This window comes from Diadema setosum, chromosome 1 (genome assembly GCF_964275005.1).
Source record: "Diadema setosum chromosome 1, eeDiaSeto1, whole genome shotgun sequence".
Taxonomy (NCBI): Eukaryota; Metazoa; Echinodermata; class Echinoidea; order Diadematoida; family Diadematidae; genus Diadema; species Diadema setosum.
Window position 1 is genome coordinate 1742000 of NC_092685.1, and position 21492 is coordinate 1763491.

At 37.4% G+C, this 21492-nt stretch overlaps 1 protein-coding gene across 1 annotated transcript in view; it reads left to right on the plus strand.

The window, feature by feature from the left end:
- LOC140233095 (HEAT repeat-containing protein 5B-like) overlaps positions 1-21492 on the plus strand; it is an 80895-nt gene that overhangs the window by 13322 nt on the left and 46081 nt on the right. Inside the window, exon 3 of the mRNA XM_072313211.1 lies at positions 17308-17509. Within this exon, the coding sequence (XP_072169312.1) occupies positions 17384-17509 (126 nt within the window). The 5' untranslated portion in view covers positions 17308-17383. The remainder of the gene's footprint in view (positions 1-17307; positions 17510-21492) is intronic.

Sequence of the window (21492 nt, forward strand, 5' to 3'; positions counted from 1 at the left end):
TAGCTGATCCAAGGAAAATCTTGTCAGCTGTCACAATTTCAATGTCAGTACATCACATTAAGTGATGTCCTGTGGGTCATTACACAGTTTATACATTATTGGTCATGTGATGCTGGCATCTTTTGCTCAGTTTTTATCATGACTCTTCTTGTTTGATATTCAGAATGATCACAAGTATATGACAACCTTGACTACTGGTTTGCTTGATATAAAGTTTCTTCCTCAGTTTTTGTTGGTGTTTATCAAGAAATAATGATCTCATGTAGCAGTCCTCGAGAAAAGAGAAAACTTACCAGTAGTTGAATTAAGATGACTTGTTTTTTATTTATTTATTTATTTTTTTTTAAAGAGTGAGTAATGCATATTAGCACTGTAGTCCGGCAGCCATGGGGGGGGGGGGGGGGTAAGGTTGCATTGGAGTGTTATAGTTTTTTTTTTTAATTGATATTGACTGTTAAGACCTTCTCTTTTAACAATCCACATGCTGGAGCTCTGTCAGCATTGAGCAATTTGAGATATACGCGGAAATCCAAAATGGCCGCCGGCGGCCATCTTGAAAATGCTATTTACTTTCTTTTAACCCCCCTAGTACATCAAAAATGGGCATTGAATGTTTTTAGGGATGGAAAATTCAAATCTGAGGTTAGTTTTAGGATATTACTATGTTTTGATGTCTTAAAATAAAATGGCGGCCATTTTTCAAGATGGCCACCATATAAACATACTGTAATGTAGACTATGTAGAATTGCGCAAAGACCTGACTTATCATTCAAGTTTTCCTTTTTTTTTGGGGGGGGGGGGGGACAAGGGAGGTGCATAATGTAAAAAAATTATGAAGATTAAGGCCTGTAAAGCTTAGATTCATTGATAAAAATAATACATGTTACCTGTTATAACGAAGTCGCTTATAACGAAGTAATGCTAGCTGAAGTCCCGATTCTCTGTACATACAAACCTATAGCACAGCGATTCACATACAACGAAATTCGCTTATAACGAAGTATTTTATGTGATCCCAAGCATTTTGTTGTAACAGGATTCGACTGTAGTATTACAGGGGCCGCGGAACGGGGGGGGGGGGGGGCTGGCTGGCTGGGGGCTGCAGCCCTCCCCCCCCCCCCCCCCCCCCACACACACACACACACACACACACTTTCGGTTCATGAAAAAAAAAGGAAAAAAATCGGGGAAAAAATCAAAATACCCATGAATATGAATATCCCAAGATTCCGCCCTTACATAAAGTTCCCGTCTAAGCACCAGCATAGCAAAAGCGGGGGGGGGGGGGGGGGGGGGGGGGGAGCAGTCGCCCCCTTAAGATTCTGAATAATTCTGAGTGCACAAGACTTATCACTTACATTCCGAAAAATTCAATAGTTCCGTCATGTACAAGGGGTATATCCCCTTTTAATCAACCCTTTCCTCTTTCAGTTTCCCCGATCATTTTTTTTAAATACTTTCCCAAATATTCCATCAAATATGCGTATACGAAATATAGATCTCAATTTCACTTTTAAAAAGGCAAAAGCTCCCTGTACGGGGAGGGTGAGGATAGCACTCTCCCACTCTTTCTCCCCATCCCCCCCCCCCCCCCCGTGCAAACAAGTAGACTATGGTTACACTTCGAGTTTTCCAAACATATACCACATAATGTGTGCACAAAAACGTTTAACTGCAATCAGAAAATACAGAATCTCCCTCATGTAGGAGGGAGAATAGGGCTTATCCCCTCCCACATTATCCTGCTACGTCTCCTTCTACAGACTTGCACTTCTCTATTTGACAAATTTTCAGATATTCCAACAGAAGACGTGTGCGCCAGATTGTTGAATTTCAGTTCTAAAAATGAAAAAAAAAAACCTCCCTCGAATATGGGAGAGGTATCTTGCCACCCTCCCGTTGATTGGTCCCCTCTATAGACTTAGTACACTTTGGGGAATGGCAATTTCCGAATTTCCCACAAAAAGTGTGCTTCAGATCACTTTATTTCAATTTTAAAAACTCAATAGCTCCGTCGAGTGGGAGGGGGCATCCCCCTCCCACACCCTCCCCCTCTACCTCATTAGACTTTGTACATACATACAGGTGATGCACATGCGGAATAATAGCTAAATCCCGTGATTTTGCTATTAACACTTCCCTGAAAAAAAGCCCTAATTATTTCCATTATTTTTTTTTTTTTTTGGGGGGGGGGGGAGCTAGAAAAAACTCCCAAGTATTGCAACAAAAGTTTGCACCAGATCGCTGAATTTCAGGTCTGAAAATGTAAAATCACCTCACTGTGTAAGGAGAAATATCCCTTATGTACATCCTCGACGTGTGCATGCCTTTTCTGTTTGATTGCTTTACAACAGACAGCGTTAATGAAATTCATTGTAATAATTAATACAAGAAGTTTATTCAAATGCTACCACTAATGTCTTTATAGGCAAGTTGTTCAATAATAATCCACAGCAAAATATCCTGCTACCTTAATCAAACAAGTGTGGCCGTTTCAAGTCCATAAGACGCGCAAAAACACGCATCAAATTGCGCCATTTACAACATAAAAATGCAAAAAGTTCTCACCCTGGGAGGGGGACATAACCTCCCCCTTTTTTTGCTCGGCTCGCTCGGCTCGGTCGCTTCGCTCCCTCACATAGTAACAGCCGCCCCCCCCCCCCAAGAAGGGGGGGGGGGAGGGGCGGCATGAGCTTGACCCCCCCCCCCCCCCCCCTCCGGTCTCGCAGCCCCCCCAAAAAAAACAAAAACAAAACAAAAAACAAAAAACAAAAAACAAAAAACAAAAACAAAAACAAAACTGAAAAACGTTTTCAAGGTATCTTTTTGATGTGATTTTTTTTTAATACTTCTTGATTTTTTTACATCACCCTGCTGTTGGAGGATCTGTCCTTGCTGAAGAGTAGTGTGAAACAATTCAACAATCCTACCTGAATGAAGTGCTTGTTCCCTTGTAGTGTCACCATTGGTTACACTGCTACAGGCAGAGGTGATAAAACAGATCTTCTGTTCTAGCAAGAACCAAATATTTAAGTTTGTCTACTACTTTATTTGGTTCAGATGTATGGATCATGTTCCTGAATATCAGTCTTTTTCCTGAAGATACTGTTTATACATCTATTTCATCTGTTTCTTCTGGATGGCTGGTAATATCTCTTGCCTCTCTCGTTTGGTCATTGTGACAAGAATAATGAGCCGTTACAGAATAGAAGTATTTAAAAAAAAAAATCATATCAAAAAGATACCTTGAAATCATGTGTATACCAATGTATACAGAAAAGCAACATGACTATTTCAAAATACTTCTGATAATACTTCTACTGTCGAATCCTGTTATAACGAAATGCTTGGGATCACATAAAATAAACACTAAACAAAAAGTAAGTTCCCCCTAAAACAAACCTGTGTAATTTATGAGTCGGAAACCTCTGAGGAAATCTGAATACAGGATCATGTAGCTGTAGTTCTCGGCTACCTTTCATGTGAAATTCAGTGGATATCACTGGGTCACGCTTGAGTGAGCATGACTTAAATTCAAAATGGTCACTTTTTGAAGTTCACAAGCCCAATTTTGCAACTTTGATTTGGTGATATTGGAACAGATTTCAATTTTCCAGGATAAAAAGCCATGCAACGTATAATTTATGTGCTTCTTATCGTACCATGTGACTTATGCACAAAATTTCACGGTTGAGTGAACACGGGGTGAAAATTAACAAAATGGCCGATTTGACATGTTTCTCGTGGTAATTTCTATCAATTGAGATTGAATTCGTGTGTTGAACAGTTTTTACACACAATTCACGTAATTTCACGGTTGAATGAGCACATTAAAAACAAAGAAAAATAACAATTGAAATTGTGCAGTCAGAATTGCGATAATTTTGCGCACTGAAATCAATTGTTTTGATGTTTTTTGTATTGTGTTTAATACCACTGTGCATACAGTGATCACCTGACATTTTAGTCACGCTTCAATGAGCATGTGGGGCTGCAAAACCCTTTTTCACCCTATATAATAAAAACATTCATTGTTTTTTATGTTTTAGTTGATATGTTGGGAAATTACTCTGATTTCAATGACAAAAAAATAACATTTCGATAAAAAATGACATTGTGACATGCTTCAGTGAGCACATAAGATGAGCAAAGTGTGCAGGTCAAAACCATTTTCGTGGCTGAAATTCTCATAAGATTTACATTTGGTTGGTTTTGAAGACGTGTTCCAGCGGTGTTAGTGAACAGAGCCTAAAAAGTGAGTGCAGATGCTTCCCAATCTGTGTTATATTGCCACAACGATCGCATAATAGTCAACCAACATTTTAAGCAACTATCATCACCATCACAATCATCAACACCACATGAACAACAAAGGCCGCTACATGTTTGTCACCATAATCATTTTATGTCTCCAGACTCTCCATGCATAATGTGCAGCACGGGAGGGTATTAAATAAAAGTGAAATTTGGTACCATGTCAAGAACTTAATGCCAAAATTAGTATTCAGTAGCGAGAACAAAGGCCCGAAGATTTAATTTGCATAATTTCTCATCTCCGCTCCAACAAGGGGATTTCATTAAACTAAAGGCAGATCAATTTCCCCACGAACACTTCAATATTAATCAAAGGTAGCCATGGATTATAAGGAGGGTTTTCGGCACCATGTACACTTTGACGTGTAAAATTTTGAAGGAATGCCAAGAATCACTGAGACATTTATATCGGTCCTAAACGCAAAAATGAAATGTTTTTTCTGTTGATTTTAAATGCAGAAGATCAATGCAACACCTGCTGGATGGTTTTAATAGGATAAATCATTGTTTCATAATATGGTCATTCAACCGTAAAATAAACCACATTGCATGCAAAAGCCATTGATAGCTTTCAAAAGCATAAATTCCTCCTCTTCACATGAACTTACCATGGAGATTATGGCCAAACTGCCAATTTTTCATTGTGTAGATTTAAAAAAAAAAAAGGGTTTCCAGCCTCACGTGCTTATTGAAGCGTGACTGAAATGTCAGGTGGTCACTGATATGCAGTTGGGTATAAGCACAATATAAAAAAGCATCATACAGTTGATTTCAGTGCGCAAAATTATCGCAATTCTGACTGCACAATTTCAATTGTTATTTTTCTTTGTTTTTAATGTGCTCATTCAACCGTGAAATTACGTGAATTGTGTGTAAAAACTGTTCAACACACGAATTCAATCTCAATTGATAGAAATTACCACGAGAAACATGTCAAATCGGCCATTTTGTTAATTTTCACCCCGTGTTCACTCAACCGTGAAATTTTGTGCACAAGTCACATGGTACGATAAGAAGCACATAAATTATACGTTGCATGGCTTTTTATCCTGGAAAATTGAAATCTGTTCCAATATCACCAAATCAAAGTTGCAAAATTGGGCTTGTGAACTTCAAAAAGTGACCATTTTGAATTTAAGTCATGCTCACTCAAGCGTGACCCAGTGATATCCACTGAATTTCACATGAAAGGTAGCCGAGAACTACAGCTACATGATCCTGTATTCAGATTTCCTCAAAGGTTCCTGACTCATAAAATATTGATGTTTGTTTTAGGGGGAACTTACTTTTTGTTTAGTGTTTACTTCGTTATAAGCGAATTTCATTGTACTTCAGCTAGCATTGCTTCGTTGTAAGCGGTCATTCGTTATAAGCGACTTCGTTATAACAGGATTAACCTGTATTGTTTTTATCAATGAATCTAAGCTTTAACAGTTAGGCCTTAATCTTCATATTTTTTTTTTTTTTTTTACATTATGCACCTCCCTTGTCCAAAAAAAAGGGGAAAACTTAAATGATAAGTCAGGTCTTTGCGCGATTCTACCGTTACATAGTCTACACTACAGCATGTTGATGGCGGCCATCTTGAAAAATAGACGCCATTTTATTTTAAGACATCAAAACATAGTAATATCCTGAAACTAGCCTCAGATTTGAATTCTCCATCCCTAAAAACCATTAATGCCCATTTTGGATGTGCAAGGGGGGTTAAAAGTAAGTAAATAGCATTTTCAAGATGGCCGCCGGCGGCCATCTTGGATTTCCACGTATATCTCAAATTGCTCAATGCTGACAGAGCTCCAGCATGTGGATTGATAAAATAGAAGGTCTAAACATTTAATATCACTTAAAAAAAAAAATTATAACATTCCAATGCAACCTTAGCCCCAAAATCAGGGTTTGGCTGCCGGACTACTGTGCTAAATATGTCACAAGTTTGTTATAGCATTCATAGTGGAAAGTTCTTTTGGTCTTACCAATAGCATTCATAGTGGAAAGTTCTTTTGGTCTTACCAGATTTTTAAACAACTGTTACGTTTCTTTTAATGAATGCAACAATACTACTGCTGGTAGTATCAATATACAATGTAATCAACTTTTAGAGAATACTAAATTGTTGGGAAATCTTTTTCAAAAGCACCCATCTCTGAGATTGTGCACAACTTACTGAGTTTGAGACCTTTGTTGTGTGGAATGGCCTTATATTGATAACTAATATTTTTATTCAACTCATAATGTTTACTTGCTTGCTATCTATATTTTTTGTACTCTGTATTTATCACACATTAGTTCTATGTTATATTTTCGGGTAATAGATGATCCTTGTTGGAATTGCATTGACATACCAAAATGCATACAGGATACATTGTAGATATTCCAAATGCTTCTTTTCTAATCATATACATTTAACTGCTGATCTCCAGATGAATCTTATCTTAATCTTTATTTTAATGAATTTTATCTCTATGTACAAATTAAGAAGTCATATGCTGAAGCTGCATTATGTAAAGCAGACAGCTTACCACATTGTGAGATATGTACCGAGAGTCAGCCACTCAGGATAAATGCATCCTTTAGCTGGTATCCATGGTTACTGATGATTAAGTGATCTAAGATGGGAGGTGCATGGGGCATGCTTTGATGCCATACTTGACTTGACAATGGGAGATGTGCATGAATGGTAGCTTAAATAGGAATAAAGCAAAAGTGAGGAATATTGAGTACCAGCATACTCAGCATATCAGGTTGATTTCAGGTGATGAATCCATTTCTGTGACAAATCTCTTCAAGAATTGATGTTCAATTCTTGTGAGAGCAGGTAAATATAATTCATTTTGTGTGTGTGTGTGTGTGTGTATGTGTGTGTGTGTATTTTTCCCCATCTATTGTGAATTTTCAAAATGAATTACAAAGAAAAAGAATTATTCCTAACATTTGCCAGTCTTTTTTGGGAACCCAAATTTGACTGCTATACATTAGCTTTTCAAAGTGAGCTTTCAGCAAGGATCTTTAAGATGAGGAAGTGCAGGTGTACTTCAGTTGCTTTCAGAAAAAAAAAAGTGTTCACTTCTGAAACGGAAGTAAATTGACAGGGACTCCTGTACATACTGTATGTGAGAATTGATGGACACATTGAAGGTCTAATAAAGAGCGTTACAGTGGTACCGTACGTACAAGGAAGGAGACATATGAATTCTCAGTTGCCTGATCAAACATTAATGGCACAGTGGGAGATAGTGTGTATACTATATGCTGTTTGTGTTCACAACACATCTCCCCCAGCAGGGATGTAGTGTACAGAGGAGAGAACTCCATAGTGGTATGCCTGGTTGGCAGAGCCATCTCCAGTTGATTGGTTTGGCATTTATAGCATGATTGTAGATAGTTTCACTACTTGACTGTACATACAAAGTAGTTTTACAGATTTTTATTGTGACCATTGAAGTTTTGAGAAATGGGATTCAGAAAGCTTTGTGAAAAAAAAAGAAAAAAAGAAATGATGTTGAAATATTTGTGTGTGTGTGTGTGATGTGCTTATCTAGATATTTTTGATTGTGTACTGCTTTTTGCAATGGCTTATCCCAGTGTGATGTTCCTTTTGCCCACAGAGTGTATGAAAGTGGATTCAGTTGAAATTATATATATCATAATAGAATTGCAAATAAATGTGCTTTACAGTCACTGCTGACACATGTGCTGTTCCTGTGAAAGCTGTATGTCTAGTGCAGCCTGTAGATGTCATGGAATACTGTAACATTAGATGCTGAATATTTTGCAATGTTTTCATTAATTTTGTTCTCTAGTTCAAACTTTATTGATTTAGACTTATACAACTTGACAGGTCAAGACAATCTTTTGATTAATTAGGTGCAATCATGTTAATTGGATACTGTTTCACTGTTTGGTGATGACCTATAACTGTAACTCACTTGCATTTCAACCTTGGATGTGATTTCAATAAAGACAATTTTATCTGTCTATTCATCCCTGCATTCACTGAAAACAAACAGTGCAATATCGAATCAATGAGGTGAGAAAGAAACCAGGTAGATTTCTGCACAGGCTCAAGATTACTAAAGGTGTGAATCAGTCTTGATCAAAGGCTGAAAGAAGCCTGACTCACCTTCTATATTTCCTCCATCCATATTCCCACTCACCCGCTACCTGCAATTTGCTCCAAGACATTTCGTCTCAGGTTCACCGGCTTTTCAGGCTGGCCTTTTTTGTGTGCGAGTGTGTGAGCAAGGGAGTGCTTCTCCTTTCTTTTCTCACGCCGAGCCCTGCAGTAATCAGTGGTGTTCATTCCTTTCCTTCCTTTGGCTGCCGTGGCAGAAGCCAGGTTGTCGTGGGAATTCTGCACACGATTATCGCGCAGGCAAATCTAGATGCCAGCCCATCTCCTCTTTGTGCTACGGTGAGACGGTATTCTCTGCCGAGGAGACTGTACTGTAGGCGATCTTGTGACTTACAAGTGTGAGAATACATCATGGTTCATCCATTGGATATTTTGTTTGAAATACTTTCTGCCACAGGATATTTATATCATGGATTTAATTGTTCTCCATTACATTTGTACAATTTGATGTGAACTGACTTCATTCCTTAAGATGAGTTTCACTCCTCTGTTCTGTTCAGAGTATCTTTTTAAACACACTCCAATGCTAAAATTGGTGAAATTGATTATTCAAAATCATCAATATGTTCAACACTTTCTGGAATTGTAACAGAGATGTGTGCTACAAGTACAAATGATAAATTATGCAGATGTTTATCGTGTGAAATGTCAATGCTGGAAGAATTTGCAGAAATTGCATTCCTGTTTTCTTTGCTGTAGAATGGACAGAAATAGCAGTGTGGATAAGTATGTACTTTGTGAGATATTTCTGCATTTAATAATACAGTCTGGGAAATAGACAGGATTTCTTTCTCTGGATTTCAATGGTCAGATACAATCAATCAATGTCTATCATGTGTATTGGAATGGGTTCTCTCAGTTATCTTATGTTGCTGCCTCCCAGGAGGTGTGGAGGGCATCTCAATAAAGTGAGATCACTTCCTCCCCAAATTGGATCAAATTGCTCACCAATGAAATTTTCTTCCAATTACCCGACCTGGGTGAGATTATGAGAGCTATGTAGGGTGTTGTGCAGACACATAAGTCTGGTTTCTAGCCACAAGCAGGGTTTGTTGCCCATGAAGAGGAGTTTTTCCTCTAGCAGCTTTGGCAAAGTCTTATCTGCTTCAGGCACCACCGGTATAATGTTAATATTCCATGATATCATGATCTCAGTATGTGTTTGTGTGTGTAGAAGACAGAAAGTAAAGTCTTCTTGGGATTTTACATTTCCTACAGGTTCCTCTATAAACCTACTTTCCCCACATACAAATGCACATCACAACGTACATGGACTGACGTTTCTGTGATATCCACAATCAGAATTAATGTACTGCTTTTACTTGAAGTGTCATCATTTTGTCATCAAGTTGGCAGAACACCTTTTGTTGTTTTTACCAAGAGTTGACCTCTGTATTAGCTTACCAATCAGTGTGCCATTGGTAGCACAGTCTTTGGGACCACGAGTGAAGATTAGTTCAGGCTGCTGGCTAAAAGTACGAGGTTGAAGATCTTTAGGCAATATAATATTAGTTGCAGTGTGGATTTCTCATAAATATGTTTTTGCTTAGAATGACAATCTATCTTCACCAAATTACTTTGGTCTTCCAGGACTTTAGTGAGTGATGACTGCAGGTAAAATAATTTATAACGAAAGCAGAAGGAGACTACTACTGTATAAGCTGTTATTTTCACGAGGGTTTAATTCTTGCGAATTTTGCAAATTACAGTTGGATCACGAATTTAACAACACGCGAAAATGTCTCCATGCCTTGCGTTAATATAGCATTAACTTAAGCATCGGTGTCGATTCGCAAAAACAACATTGCGCGAAAATGTCTATGACCTCATTATTCGCGAAAATATCTGTACGCGAAAATAACAGCGTATACAGTATTAGAAAGAAAATGTTTTGTTTGTATGTAGCCCTGTATGCGTATGTGTGTGTTTGTTTGTGTGTGTATGTGTCATTTCTATCTTTGTGTATGTTTATGTGTGTGTCTTTGTTTATGCATGTGTATGTCTGTGTGTGTTGGTGTATTGTATAATGTCTTTGTGTTTATACCAGTATGTACATTGTATGTGCGTAAAGTAGATCTGTGTGTGTTCGTAACTGCATGTGTCTGACTGCTGATAGAGTGATTGAAACAAGAGTGTTTGACTGGAATGTCTGTGAGCTTGAACTCATCACTTGGTGTGTTGTTTGCTCCCCCTTAGATGTCTTCATCCGAGGAACATCAACATCTTGTTACATTTGTTACTCCAGCACTATAATACAGGCCTTGAAAACCTTACATTGCTCTTACATGTGTAGCATGCTAACCATTGGCATCTATGGCTGAATGTAGGTTATCTTCTGTGGGTCATTCAGGTGTACATTAGCAAGAGGACAAATATCCTAAAACTTGTATAGCATGGTTAAAGAAAGGCTTGGCACTAACCTTTTCTTGTAGTGACCCAACAATGAAATTATGTTAGTGGACCGATCGGGCCACCAGCACATACCTTTCCTTAAAAAGTGGTGGCCTGTGCATCTATTTTTGGTGGCCACGGGCCAGTGGGTCACTGCTAATGTCAAGCCCTGGTAAAGATATGGTGCTATTAAATAAGTAAGTAACTTATCAAATGATAAATTTGGGCAAGATACACTCAGTAACGTTACACGTATGATATCTGTAATTGCTGGATGAATTATTCAACATATCCTACATTGTACACTTTGAAAAAAAAAAAAAATCTTGAAAATCTTCATTATGGGCCATAACTAAATGTAAATTATGGCAGGAGTTACTATTCTTCCTGATCTTAATTTGCATGCACAAGGTGGATAATACTCTACTTAGTGCAATATATAGAACATATTTTCAGAAATAATGTCAACTCTTCATTTAATGTTGCTTCAGTCCCAGCTGCTCTTTACATTTTGATCATCCTTCAAGAAAATGATAATAACTCTGGAGAGAGTATGGTCTTACATGGAAATGGAAATTCAAATTTCGCTTATTTTCATTCTGAGCATTAGATACACAATTGATTTCAATTTGTTCGATTCAGTGCGTGCTTGACAGCGCCTATACATGGCAGAACACTCTTTTGTGTTGTTTACTGTAATTTTGTCAGAACTTCACCTGCCAGGAGAAAGTCAATCAATAAAACACTCTGCATTGGCTTCAAAGAGTAAAATGAGCTTGAGACTGTTGATGAGGGCCACAGCAGTATGATGTAGGAAAGCCAGATTTTGACATGTGGGATTTTTTTTTTTTTTTTTTTTTTGGGGGGGGGGGTCTAGATTGATAGATAGAATTATCCATAATAACTATAGGCATTCTAATATTCTCTCAGGTTAATGCTTAGAAGCCAATTTATTAGAGGTAGTAAAATTGTAGGGAGAGAGGGAGTTTTATTATAAGTGGGTAGTATGGAATGCAATAGAAGTGTAGTGATCAAAAGCTTTGGTAGTCATTCATGAGCTTAATGTTTCTATCTCTGCAAATTGGTATTACTGAAATATTAATATAATTCATTAGAGATCCATCGTGTATAGTTATAATTCATGAGCTTGGAATCAGTGTTGGTTTAGTGTACTGCATCAATTTCTTTCCAACTTTCACATCCATTCTGTAGATTGCTGCCTATTTTAACCCATTGAGGATGGTTTGATTTTGCTACAACACGCATTTCCTATAGACACCTGTGCAAATATACTTGGGACTTATCCTCAATGGGTTAATGTTCTTAATTGTAATAGCTAATAGGCAATGTTTAATAAGTATGATGATATTCAGATATCATCATTGATATTACAATGATCATCACTATTAATATTGTGATGATATATTAAGAAAACAGACCGTATAGCCTCATTTAGGATTATGTTTATTTTCTATCTTTCCTATATTAATAGTAATCAATATCTAGAGCAATGTTCTTGAGCATGTCTACAATATTGTATGTTCTGACCAACAGATGATGTACATAATGTACTTCATCACTAAAAGCAGGTGAATTTTAGTAGACTTCAAATGAGGATTGATTAATGAATATTAAAATTATGAACTGAATACCCATGCTTACAGATAATCCCCAAATTATGAAACCTGTGTTGCTGAGGTCACAGCAGCTTGTGAACTGAGTTGCCAGGAAGTCACTAATTACAAGCACACACTGGGCATTGTGGATGCAGGTGCTAAGATTTCTTACAAGCTTCTTGATAATGTTCAGATGTAGGCCTTGCTGTAACATGTCTCTTAGTGTGAGGTATTCTAGAGGGAAAGGTCTTCAGCTGGATGTCACTCTTGTTCCTGTGCAAGATTCAGTTGTTAACTGACATCATACTGCTGTAAAGCCAGAAATGTTGGCGTGCATTTTAATTTTGCGAATTTCGCGACAGCCAAGATTTGCAAAATCAAAATGCATTTGAAAGTTCTTGTCTACACTACATGTGAATACATTAAATGCCAGTGGCAATTCACAAATATTTCATGCTGCGAAAAAGGCTGTTGGCTCCAATTCGCAAACATTTCATGCTGAGAAAATATCTTGCTTTACAGTAACTAATATATCATGATATGAGGTGAAACAAAAATATTATATTACTTTCTCGTCCTAAATTTTTGAAAAAAAGGAGGGTGAAGGCACTTTTTCATTTTTTTTTTATTTTTCAAAATGGCCATTCCACTGCACAACATTATTCAGGTAGTCTCATTTCCAGTCGTTTTTAAGTACAGTACGATGTAGGCTGTTGATGTGTGAGGTTCAACTGCTGGAAACAGCAAAAATTAATCAAAATTTTGTCTTTTTATCATTTAAAAAAAATCTTTTTGATGCAGCTTCAAAGAACAATGCGGGTAGGGACCACAACATTCCAGATCAGAGCTTTTATCACCTGATATGTCTAAACCAATGAAAATATATCTCTCTATAAGGCTTCAAGCCAAGACCCGATTTGGTGTAATATTCACATCTTCCGTCTGCTTACCATGTCACTGCTTCATGAATTGCTATCAGGGAGTGAATTCTGTGCCTTTCAGCGCCATGCTTGCTAGCATGAGGAACTATACATGTTTTGCTGAGATCAAATATGACTTGTGCAGATTATATATATGCTGTCAAAATCGAATTGATGTGGGTGCCCATTATCTTACGAGTAGACCCATGTCATTTGTGTTCTTATTGAGACTAGCTTGGCAGTCATTTTGAAATAATTGCTTTCACTGAAGGATAGGACTTTCCCAGCAAAGAAAAGATGATGATGCTCCAAGACTGGAAATGAGGAAAAGAATCAAAGAGATGGAGAAATAGAGGGAGAAGGAGAGAAGTAGAGTGTACATTAGTTGCTGCTGGTTTGTATTCAAATAGAGGTGTGTAGGGAAGGTGATTGCTTTCTTCCTATTAGCCTGGGAGGAAATAAATGCCACTGGAGACATGATAATGGCAGTAGATTAAATGGAGATGGGGAAAGAAGGGGTAAAACGAGTGAGAGGGAGAGGGAGATGTGATCAAGAAATAATGGCCACTGGTCAGCCAGGAGCTATTTGTGATGGGGAATTGGGTTTTCTAGATTGCTCCAAATCATATGAAGCGTACATGTACGTGCATTCATGCTTCCCACCCCACAGAATGTGAACTACCGGTATATGTAGGAATTGATCAGGTTTGTCAAATGTTAGTGACCAGACTAGTATGTTTGCTTGGTGTTCTGTTGGCTTTATGTGTCTACTAGTATCATTCAGGTGCCTCTGCATCTACCAGCTGCCTAACACAGGCAAGATTAAAACCCATGGATATACTGTAGGTTCTTACTTGTTTCTGTATATTACATTTGTTGACTATGTACATGTCAGTATATTTTGTACATATAAGATGGACGAAAAACTCATAAACAAGTGGCACTACCTAAAAATATACCAGATGTAGATTTTGAATGTTGTAGTTTTAAAGGGACTGTACAGTACTGGTTGAGGTGGGGATTCAGGTTTATAACATTCCTAAGTGAGATAATGAGAAACCTCTTATGAAATATGAAAGAGCATGTAATTTTAACCCATATCGGGCCAACTACGGGATATTCTGTAGTTCGTTCAAACGCCGCAGGGGCCACATACGGAATATCCCGTAGTGAATGACATGACATATAAACGACGTCATTCCAAAGTTCTTTCACCTTCTAACCTTTGACAACATATCCCAGAATGCTTTGCTACACTGTCTGTGATAATTCAAGAAGGTTTTGTCAGTGGAACGCCAACAAATTCGTAAAAATCATCGGAAAAAATGTGTGTTTACATGGAATAACGCGAATAACCACAAAGCGTCAGTGGGTACTATGTAAAGCTGTACGGAGTGCTGCTCGATTCTGGATTTTCTGCAGCAGTTTTTGAGGAGGTATGGACACTTGCAGGGCGATGATTCGACTGTGATAATAGTCCTACATGTACATCCAGTATGTATGTACAATAATTATATAATTCAGTCGAACCTGAAAAGCTGTAGCTGTATCTATTGTGACGAGTTTCGCTTCAAGAAACTATAGGATGCACACATTATACCATCGATTTCCCGTGCACTTGCAATGGCTTCATCGTCATAAATGTAAACATAAACCTGCAATTATTGTATCAGTGGTCATGATAGTTATATGTCCAGAGAGCTGACACTCTGATCATTTCATTTCCGGTACTGGATGTGGAAAATTACAGCATTTGGCTAATTTTAATCCATGAATGAAAGCAAACAAACACATTGATTTCGTAACTTTTGGATGACTGTACTTCACTTCTGCTGAGTGCTATGACTGTACTGTGCATTGAATGGCAGCATGTCATATATCATTTAAAAGGGAATTTTATCCTCTTTCAAATGATATATAACTTGTCTATGTTTTCTTTACTGTTTGCTAATGAACAGCGTTTGTTTGGAGAGTGTCTGCCTGTCGCGTGTGTGTGCAAACGGTGCTGGGCCACTGCGGTGTTTGTTTACACAAGTGCGTTGGCCCGATATGGGTTAAGAAGGATTCATTGATGAAAATTGGTTTTCAAATGACTGAGATATCCAAAAAAGTGATGATAATAAAAAGTGACAGGCCACGCCTTTTATTAGGATCTCTTTGGTTCAATTTGTTTTTGGATATCTCAGCCATTTCAAAACCGTTTTACAATTACATCAAATAAATTTTTGATACCTCTTAGAATTGCATGCTCTTTGGCATCTTATAGAGTGGTTTCTTTCTGAATATCTCGCAAAACATTAAAAGCTAAATCCTCACCTCAACCAGAACTGTACAGTCCCTTTAATGACTCATCAGAGCTAACCATACATTATGTATCTTGACTAAATGACTCATGATCAATTTATATCTTGACATGTTATTCATGACTGTCAAGTAACAGTGATCTCAGAGGTTTAGTCATTTGTCCATATGGAAAGTGGAGAATACTGTGAAAATGCAGTCTATATGAAAGGAAATTACTGAATGCTTCCAGTCCCATCTCTGTTATTTTTAGTGAGCCCAAATTTAGTAACCTGCTGCCCCATGAATAACAAATGTCATCTGCAGTTATGGAATTTTTATTGGAAATGATTCAGATGGGCTTTCCCAAGAGTGCTGTTGTCCCGAGGAAGGATTGTGATAAGGAAGTGAAATGGAAAGTTGGTCCAGGTTCTGTGGTGCGATGATATTTATACTGAAACATGTCTTCAGTATGTGTAGTAATGATGCCACATTACACTGTCACATTCATTGTAATGGAAGCATTCTCTTCAGTGTGCCTTGAATTAGCAAGGAGCCCCAGTGTCTTAATTTAAACCTTGAAGGGAGTCAGGCCCACAATCAATTACAATCTAGATTCCTTGGAGGTTGGAGTTCCACTGATGAAGACTCTGAGAAGTCATTGAGATAATCAAAATATTAATTGGTCATAAATATGATCTATTCCTGATTTACTGCTCCCATCCCAGAGATAACCCACAGTCTCTACATAGTCTGTGATGTTCCGTGTCACGTTTCATGGATTGGAACCCATCACTGGTTGATTTAAAAAAAAAATAAATAAAAAAAATGGCTTAGGCTTGACATCCCATACATTCCTGTTTTGCCTTTGTATACATGCGTTGATGTCCAAATTAATGAGAACATTGCAGTTCATGAATTAATCACTTGCTCAAGATTAATCACTTGCTCAAGGAAATATAACAGGCTAAACTATGTTTACAAGTATATGTACTATAGTTCCTTTAGTTCCTTTTGTAGTAGTAATGCACTAAATGAAATTATGTTGTGATATATGAAATACATGTACCATTTCCAAATGAAATGTGTTAGAAACCTTCAATGGTTTGCAAAAAAGCAGTCCCTGAATATGATTCAAATGATTACGTAATTCACTTTCTTCTGAAGGCTCTTTCAGCCAACAGTTTACAAGTCTTTCACATTATAAGTAGTCCTTTTTTTTTTCCACCGGTGATCTCCTTAACAGTGTTTTATTCCAATTAAGTTGGCTTGGCATCAAAGTAACACTTACAGGCAGATGTTTAAATACTTTACAGGAAAGTAGTTCTCTGACCCGTAGTGACAGATGATTCATTGTGTGTACAACCCAAATGGTTTGTGATTTGAGAAATACTTCAGATGCTTGATGTTATTCAATTTTCTTTTCCTGTTTTTCTCTCTATTGCTTTTCTTTTTCTTTTCATCTCTCTGTCTCTTTCTGTCTCTCACACACACACACACACACACACACACATGCAAATTCTAACACATTTCTCCCTGATATTTACTTCTTTCTCCCTCCCCTATCCTCCATGTCCCATCAATCCTGGTCCGCCCCCATCTCTACCGGACCCCACTCATTCCTGCCCCGCCCATTCCGTCCTCACCCAGATCCACCACGGGTAGCAAGCAGAGCTCTTCCTCACATTCTGGAGCTGAGGGGGATGAGACAGAAGAGGACCCAGTCATGGAACTCTCACACAGTTTGCTGCTCAATGAGGAGGCCCTGGCCCAGATCGCAGACTCCAAGAAGCCCATCTTTGTCTTCGAGTGGCTCCGCTTCTTGGACAAAGTCTTGGTTGCAGCAAACAGAGTAAGATTCTTTACAAAAAGTTCCTCAATAAATATTTACATTGTCATTACTTGCATCAGCTGAACTTTGGGCTGCATGCCAATTGCAGGTCTCTCTTCACATTTGAGTGGCTTCACTTTTGACAAAGTCTTATTTCCAGCAAACAGAATGATATTTTGTCAAAATCGTAGATCTTAAATTTCATTGTGTTTCATTTGTTGTTCTGATGTATTGGTTCTAGCTGAGATTATAGACTCAAGGGAAGCCCATCTTTGTGGGTAGGTGTTTCCCCTTCCTTTGGGAATTCCTGCTTCAGGATACAGTACAAGGCTTCTGAAGTTCTATGAAATTTCCTTGGTACTGTAAGCTGACTAGAGCAATGTAAAATTTTGGCAAGTACAGAGTATGTTGCATAGATTTTTCTTGACTGTGGTCAAGCCCTCAAGCAGAATTTAGTTCATTTGGTTTATCTATTCATTCACAGAAGATGAAACACTTGCATTCAGCTTACAGCTGGTTTTCAACAAGTCTGTTAAAATACAAGATATTTATAAATAAATAAAACATGGATGACATTGTATATGAAAAACATACTTGAGAGTGCAAAATAATGTGCACTTGCAGTGGTAAGTAAAAGGTAGAATTAACTAGGTATCACAGAGAAACAAATAATCAAATGAAAAGTAGGGAGGACGCAGCATGATTCATTTGAAAGGATTGAGATGTATAAATAGATGAATAAAGTGCAAGATGTGATAACTCCTTAACCTCTGAAGAAGAAGAAAGAAACAAATCATACATATTGTTATGAATTTACTCTTTAGATCACATATATTAATACTTCTGTTTTAAGAGGTAGAAAGTAGTCATTTAATTGTTTTGAAGATAATTTTTTTCAGTTACCTTTGGTGTAAGGTAAAGAATTTCGTAAAGTAATGCCACAATGACTTTTTGGATATACAATTAATTAGGTCACCATTTTTCTTCTTTCAGAGTTTATAGATATTGAAAGGATGAAATGTATCTAAAAAAAGAAGAATATCTGTATAGTTTTGCAGCTCCTGAATTCTTTTAATAAAAGTTTTTTTAAATGAAGAAATTACATGCTGTTTCAAAATATATGCATACGTATACACTCCATATTATACAGGTATCGCCCTTTTGAGATGGACTATAACACTTGACATACCTGCATGAGTTATATTTTCCCGCAAGAGATTTTATTTTCCCTCAGTGCTGCACGCTGAGCTGCACACTGCGCAAAAAAAAAAAAAAAAAAAAAAAAATTGTCTTGAGGGGAAAATATAAGTCCCTTGTGTGATATCACAAGTGTTGTATTACAATTATATGGTAGACAGAGCAATATTTATGGTCTACATTTGTACATAATACTAAGTATACACATCATTTCATTCTAGCTCCGTCGACAACCAGTCAAATTCTGAAATTTATTAGCTGACTTGATGTCGCTATTCACAATGTAATGATTTCAATCCTCACTGGTTTTGTCACTGGATTGTAGCTTGATCCATCACTGATCTGTATATGTTTTGACCACATAATATATTTTTGTCTGTGGTGGTGAGTTATTCTCAGTATGACCCTTTGGCCTAGGGACTGAGTTACAAAATGCACTTTAGACCCTGCGGAGAATTTTTGTGTTACAGGAAAGAAGGTGGCCTTCCTGTTATCTAGAAATACAGTAATTCACAATGTGATAAATGCTGCAATTCTACAGTTTACACACACACCTCCGCAAACAGAGTGCAATATACAGCCCCTCCCAGTAAAATGTATGCGAAATATTTCTGTCAAAGTGATCATAGGCAGGCAGAGCAAGATTAACAACATGTCCTCTGATTTCAATAGCTTCTTATCTGAATATCTCTTTCAAATTCAAGAGGTTTATTAAAGGACAAACTGAATATGATTAATGTTAAGAATACATGTCAATGCTATAATGATCATATCTGACCCAGTTGTCTAGTGTGGTTAATTTTTCCCATTTTCTCTTCATTTTGTAAGTATGAAATGAGCCACAAGAGGATAGTTTTGTTTTCTGGTGTTGTATTTAAAAGATCTTCAATCCTTCACACTTATGGACTTCATATTCTGTAATTGACAAAGACTATTCTTGGAGTAATTTGTCGTTGGACTATAATCTTTAATTGACAGACCCCCTGTTAACATGTTTAGTCTTGGACTGCTGCCCTGCCAGTAGATGGAACGTTCAGGGAGGTATGAACCATGAAAGGAGCACATGTCAGTTGGCTTGCAAGGAATGTTGAGACAATACACCTGATCAGGAGACTGTGTATCTGAAATGAGTTCCTATTCACTAGCTTTTGCCAGTCTGAACTGAGTCTATCTTTTCCTGTATGAAATGCAGGGCTGCTCCACCATATAACATGGTCTATTTAGCCCTGCTTCCCTCTCAGTGCCAAGCGATGCTATTCCCCGCCTCTTCCCCTCCTCTCGCAATACACGCAAATGAATGAAAACATGTTGGTAATTTCATGCTTCTCTTGCACCATAGATTGGCTACTGGCTGCAGTATAACATGTACATGGTGGTTGCAGCGAATGTCAGCAAAGCATGCCGCATTGCTGGGGTGAAGAAGACAATGAGATGTATTTGCTACTGTTTTGATTGCACTGCAGTATTTTTCTATATTTTGGGGAAGGCTTTACCATTGTTTATCACATCTTATTGAATTTATCACAGTTTTAAAGGGAGAAATGTTTCATGATAAGGGAGTTCTGTTATTGAAACTCACATACAGAAGTTTTCTGCATTCAAGGTCATTGTTCAGCAGCAATTCTTTAGGAATGAATGGCATTATATACCCAGCTGCAGCAAATGATGCATATAAACATGAAGTTTTAGGATTGTCTTTACGCAAGTTGTTGGAAAAAAAAAACACCTGTCATTCAAATGAAATCGCAACTCATTTTTTATGACAAACCTTTTTGTTCATGACCCCAATGTTACACCGTATTGAAATAATGAATTTGACAATTTTGTCTCATAATGATTGAAAAAATCACTGGCATTCACAAAAATGAAATAAAGATAAAAATTACATTAATTTCTAAGCTTTTTCATGCCGCTTCAGCTGTGAATTTATATACCTTATATGCTATGGTGACTATAAATGTTATCTATTGCCAAGCCAAGCTGTATCAAGAAAATGACTACCTTTCAAGGAATAAGAAGAGAATTAAAGGTGTTTTTTTTTTTTATTGAAGCAACCAGAGGATTGAATTTAGATTTGATAATTGTGTGATGCTAAAAGACTCATTCAAGGGAATGTTAGTGATGTTAGGATTCCTTTTGTAGGTTTTCAGGTAACTTGTTTATTGACGAACAGATTATTGGGATTGAAGGTGATATTAATAAGCCGAAGTACGGTAATAAGAATGTATTCTAATCAGAAAATTTTGACCTTTTGAATTTCTGATTTCTTCAAATCTGTATTTATCTATATCACTTCCATAGTGTGTGTTTTGTGTGGGTTTTTTTTTTTTGTCATTCACAAGTAGATCATTGCAGTGTTTCTTCAATCTTCCTGAGAATGTAATTTGTGAATTTGAAGTTATGATTTATTTTAAAGCAATTCTCTACGGGTTGATTTTTTATTCTTTGTCTGAGTAGGTCTTCCTGTTCTCTCTCTGTCTCAATTTGTTGCATAGTCACAGTACCTTGGGGTTCTGATAGTCTCTAGGTCTGGTCAGATGGTAGTCAAACTGTAGCCACTCTGCATTATTAATATTCCAAATGGTTGGTGTGCAAGTGGGGAGACTCACTGCCAATTATGCATTCCCACACAAATTAGAATCACCCGGATGTGTGTCTCTCCCATGCAATTCAAACCTGCCCTACATAATCTATAACACAAAACTGATGACTCACTTTTACCATTCAAACACTTTCTTCTTCCTTCGACCTGGGGGGTGGGGTGAAGGGAAGTCAGATGTTGTGGTGTCTGAATGTTCCGCCTTCTC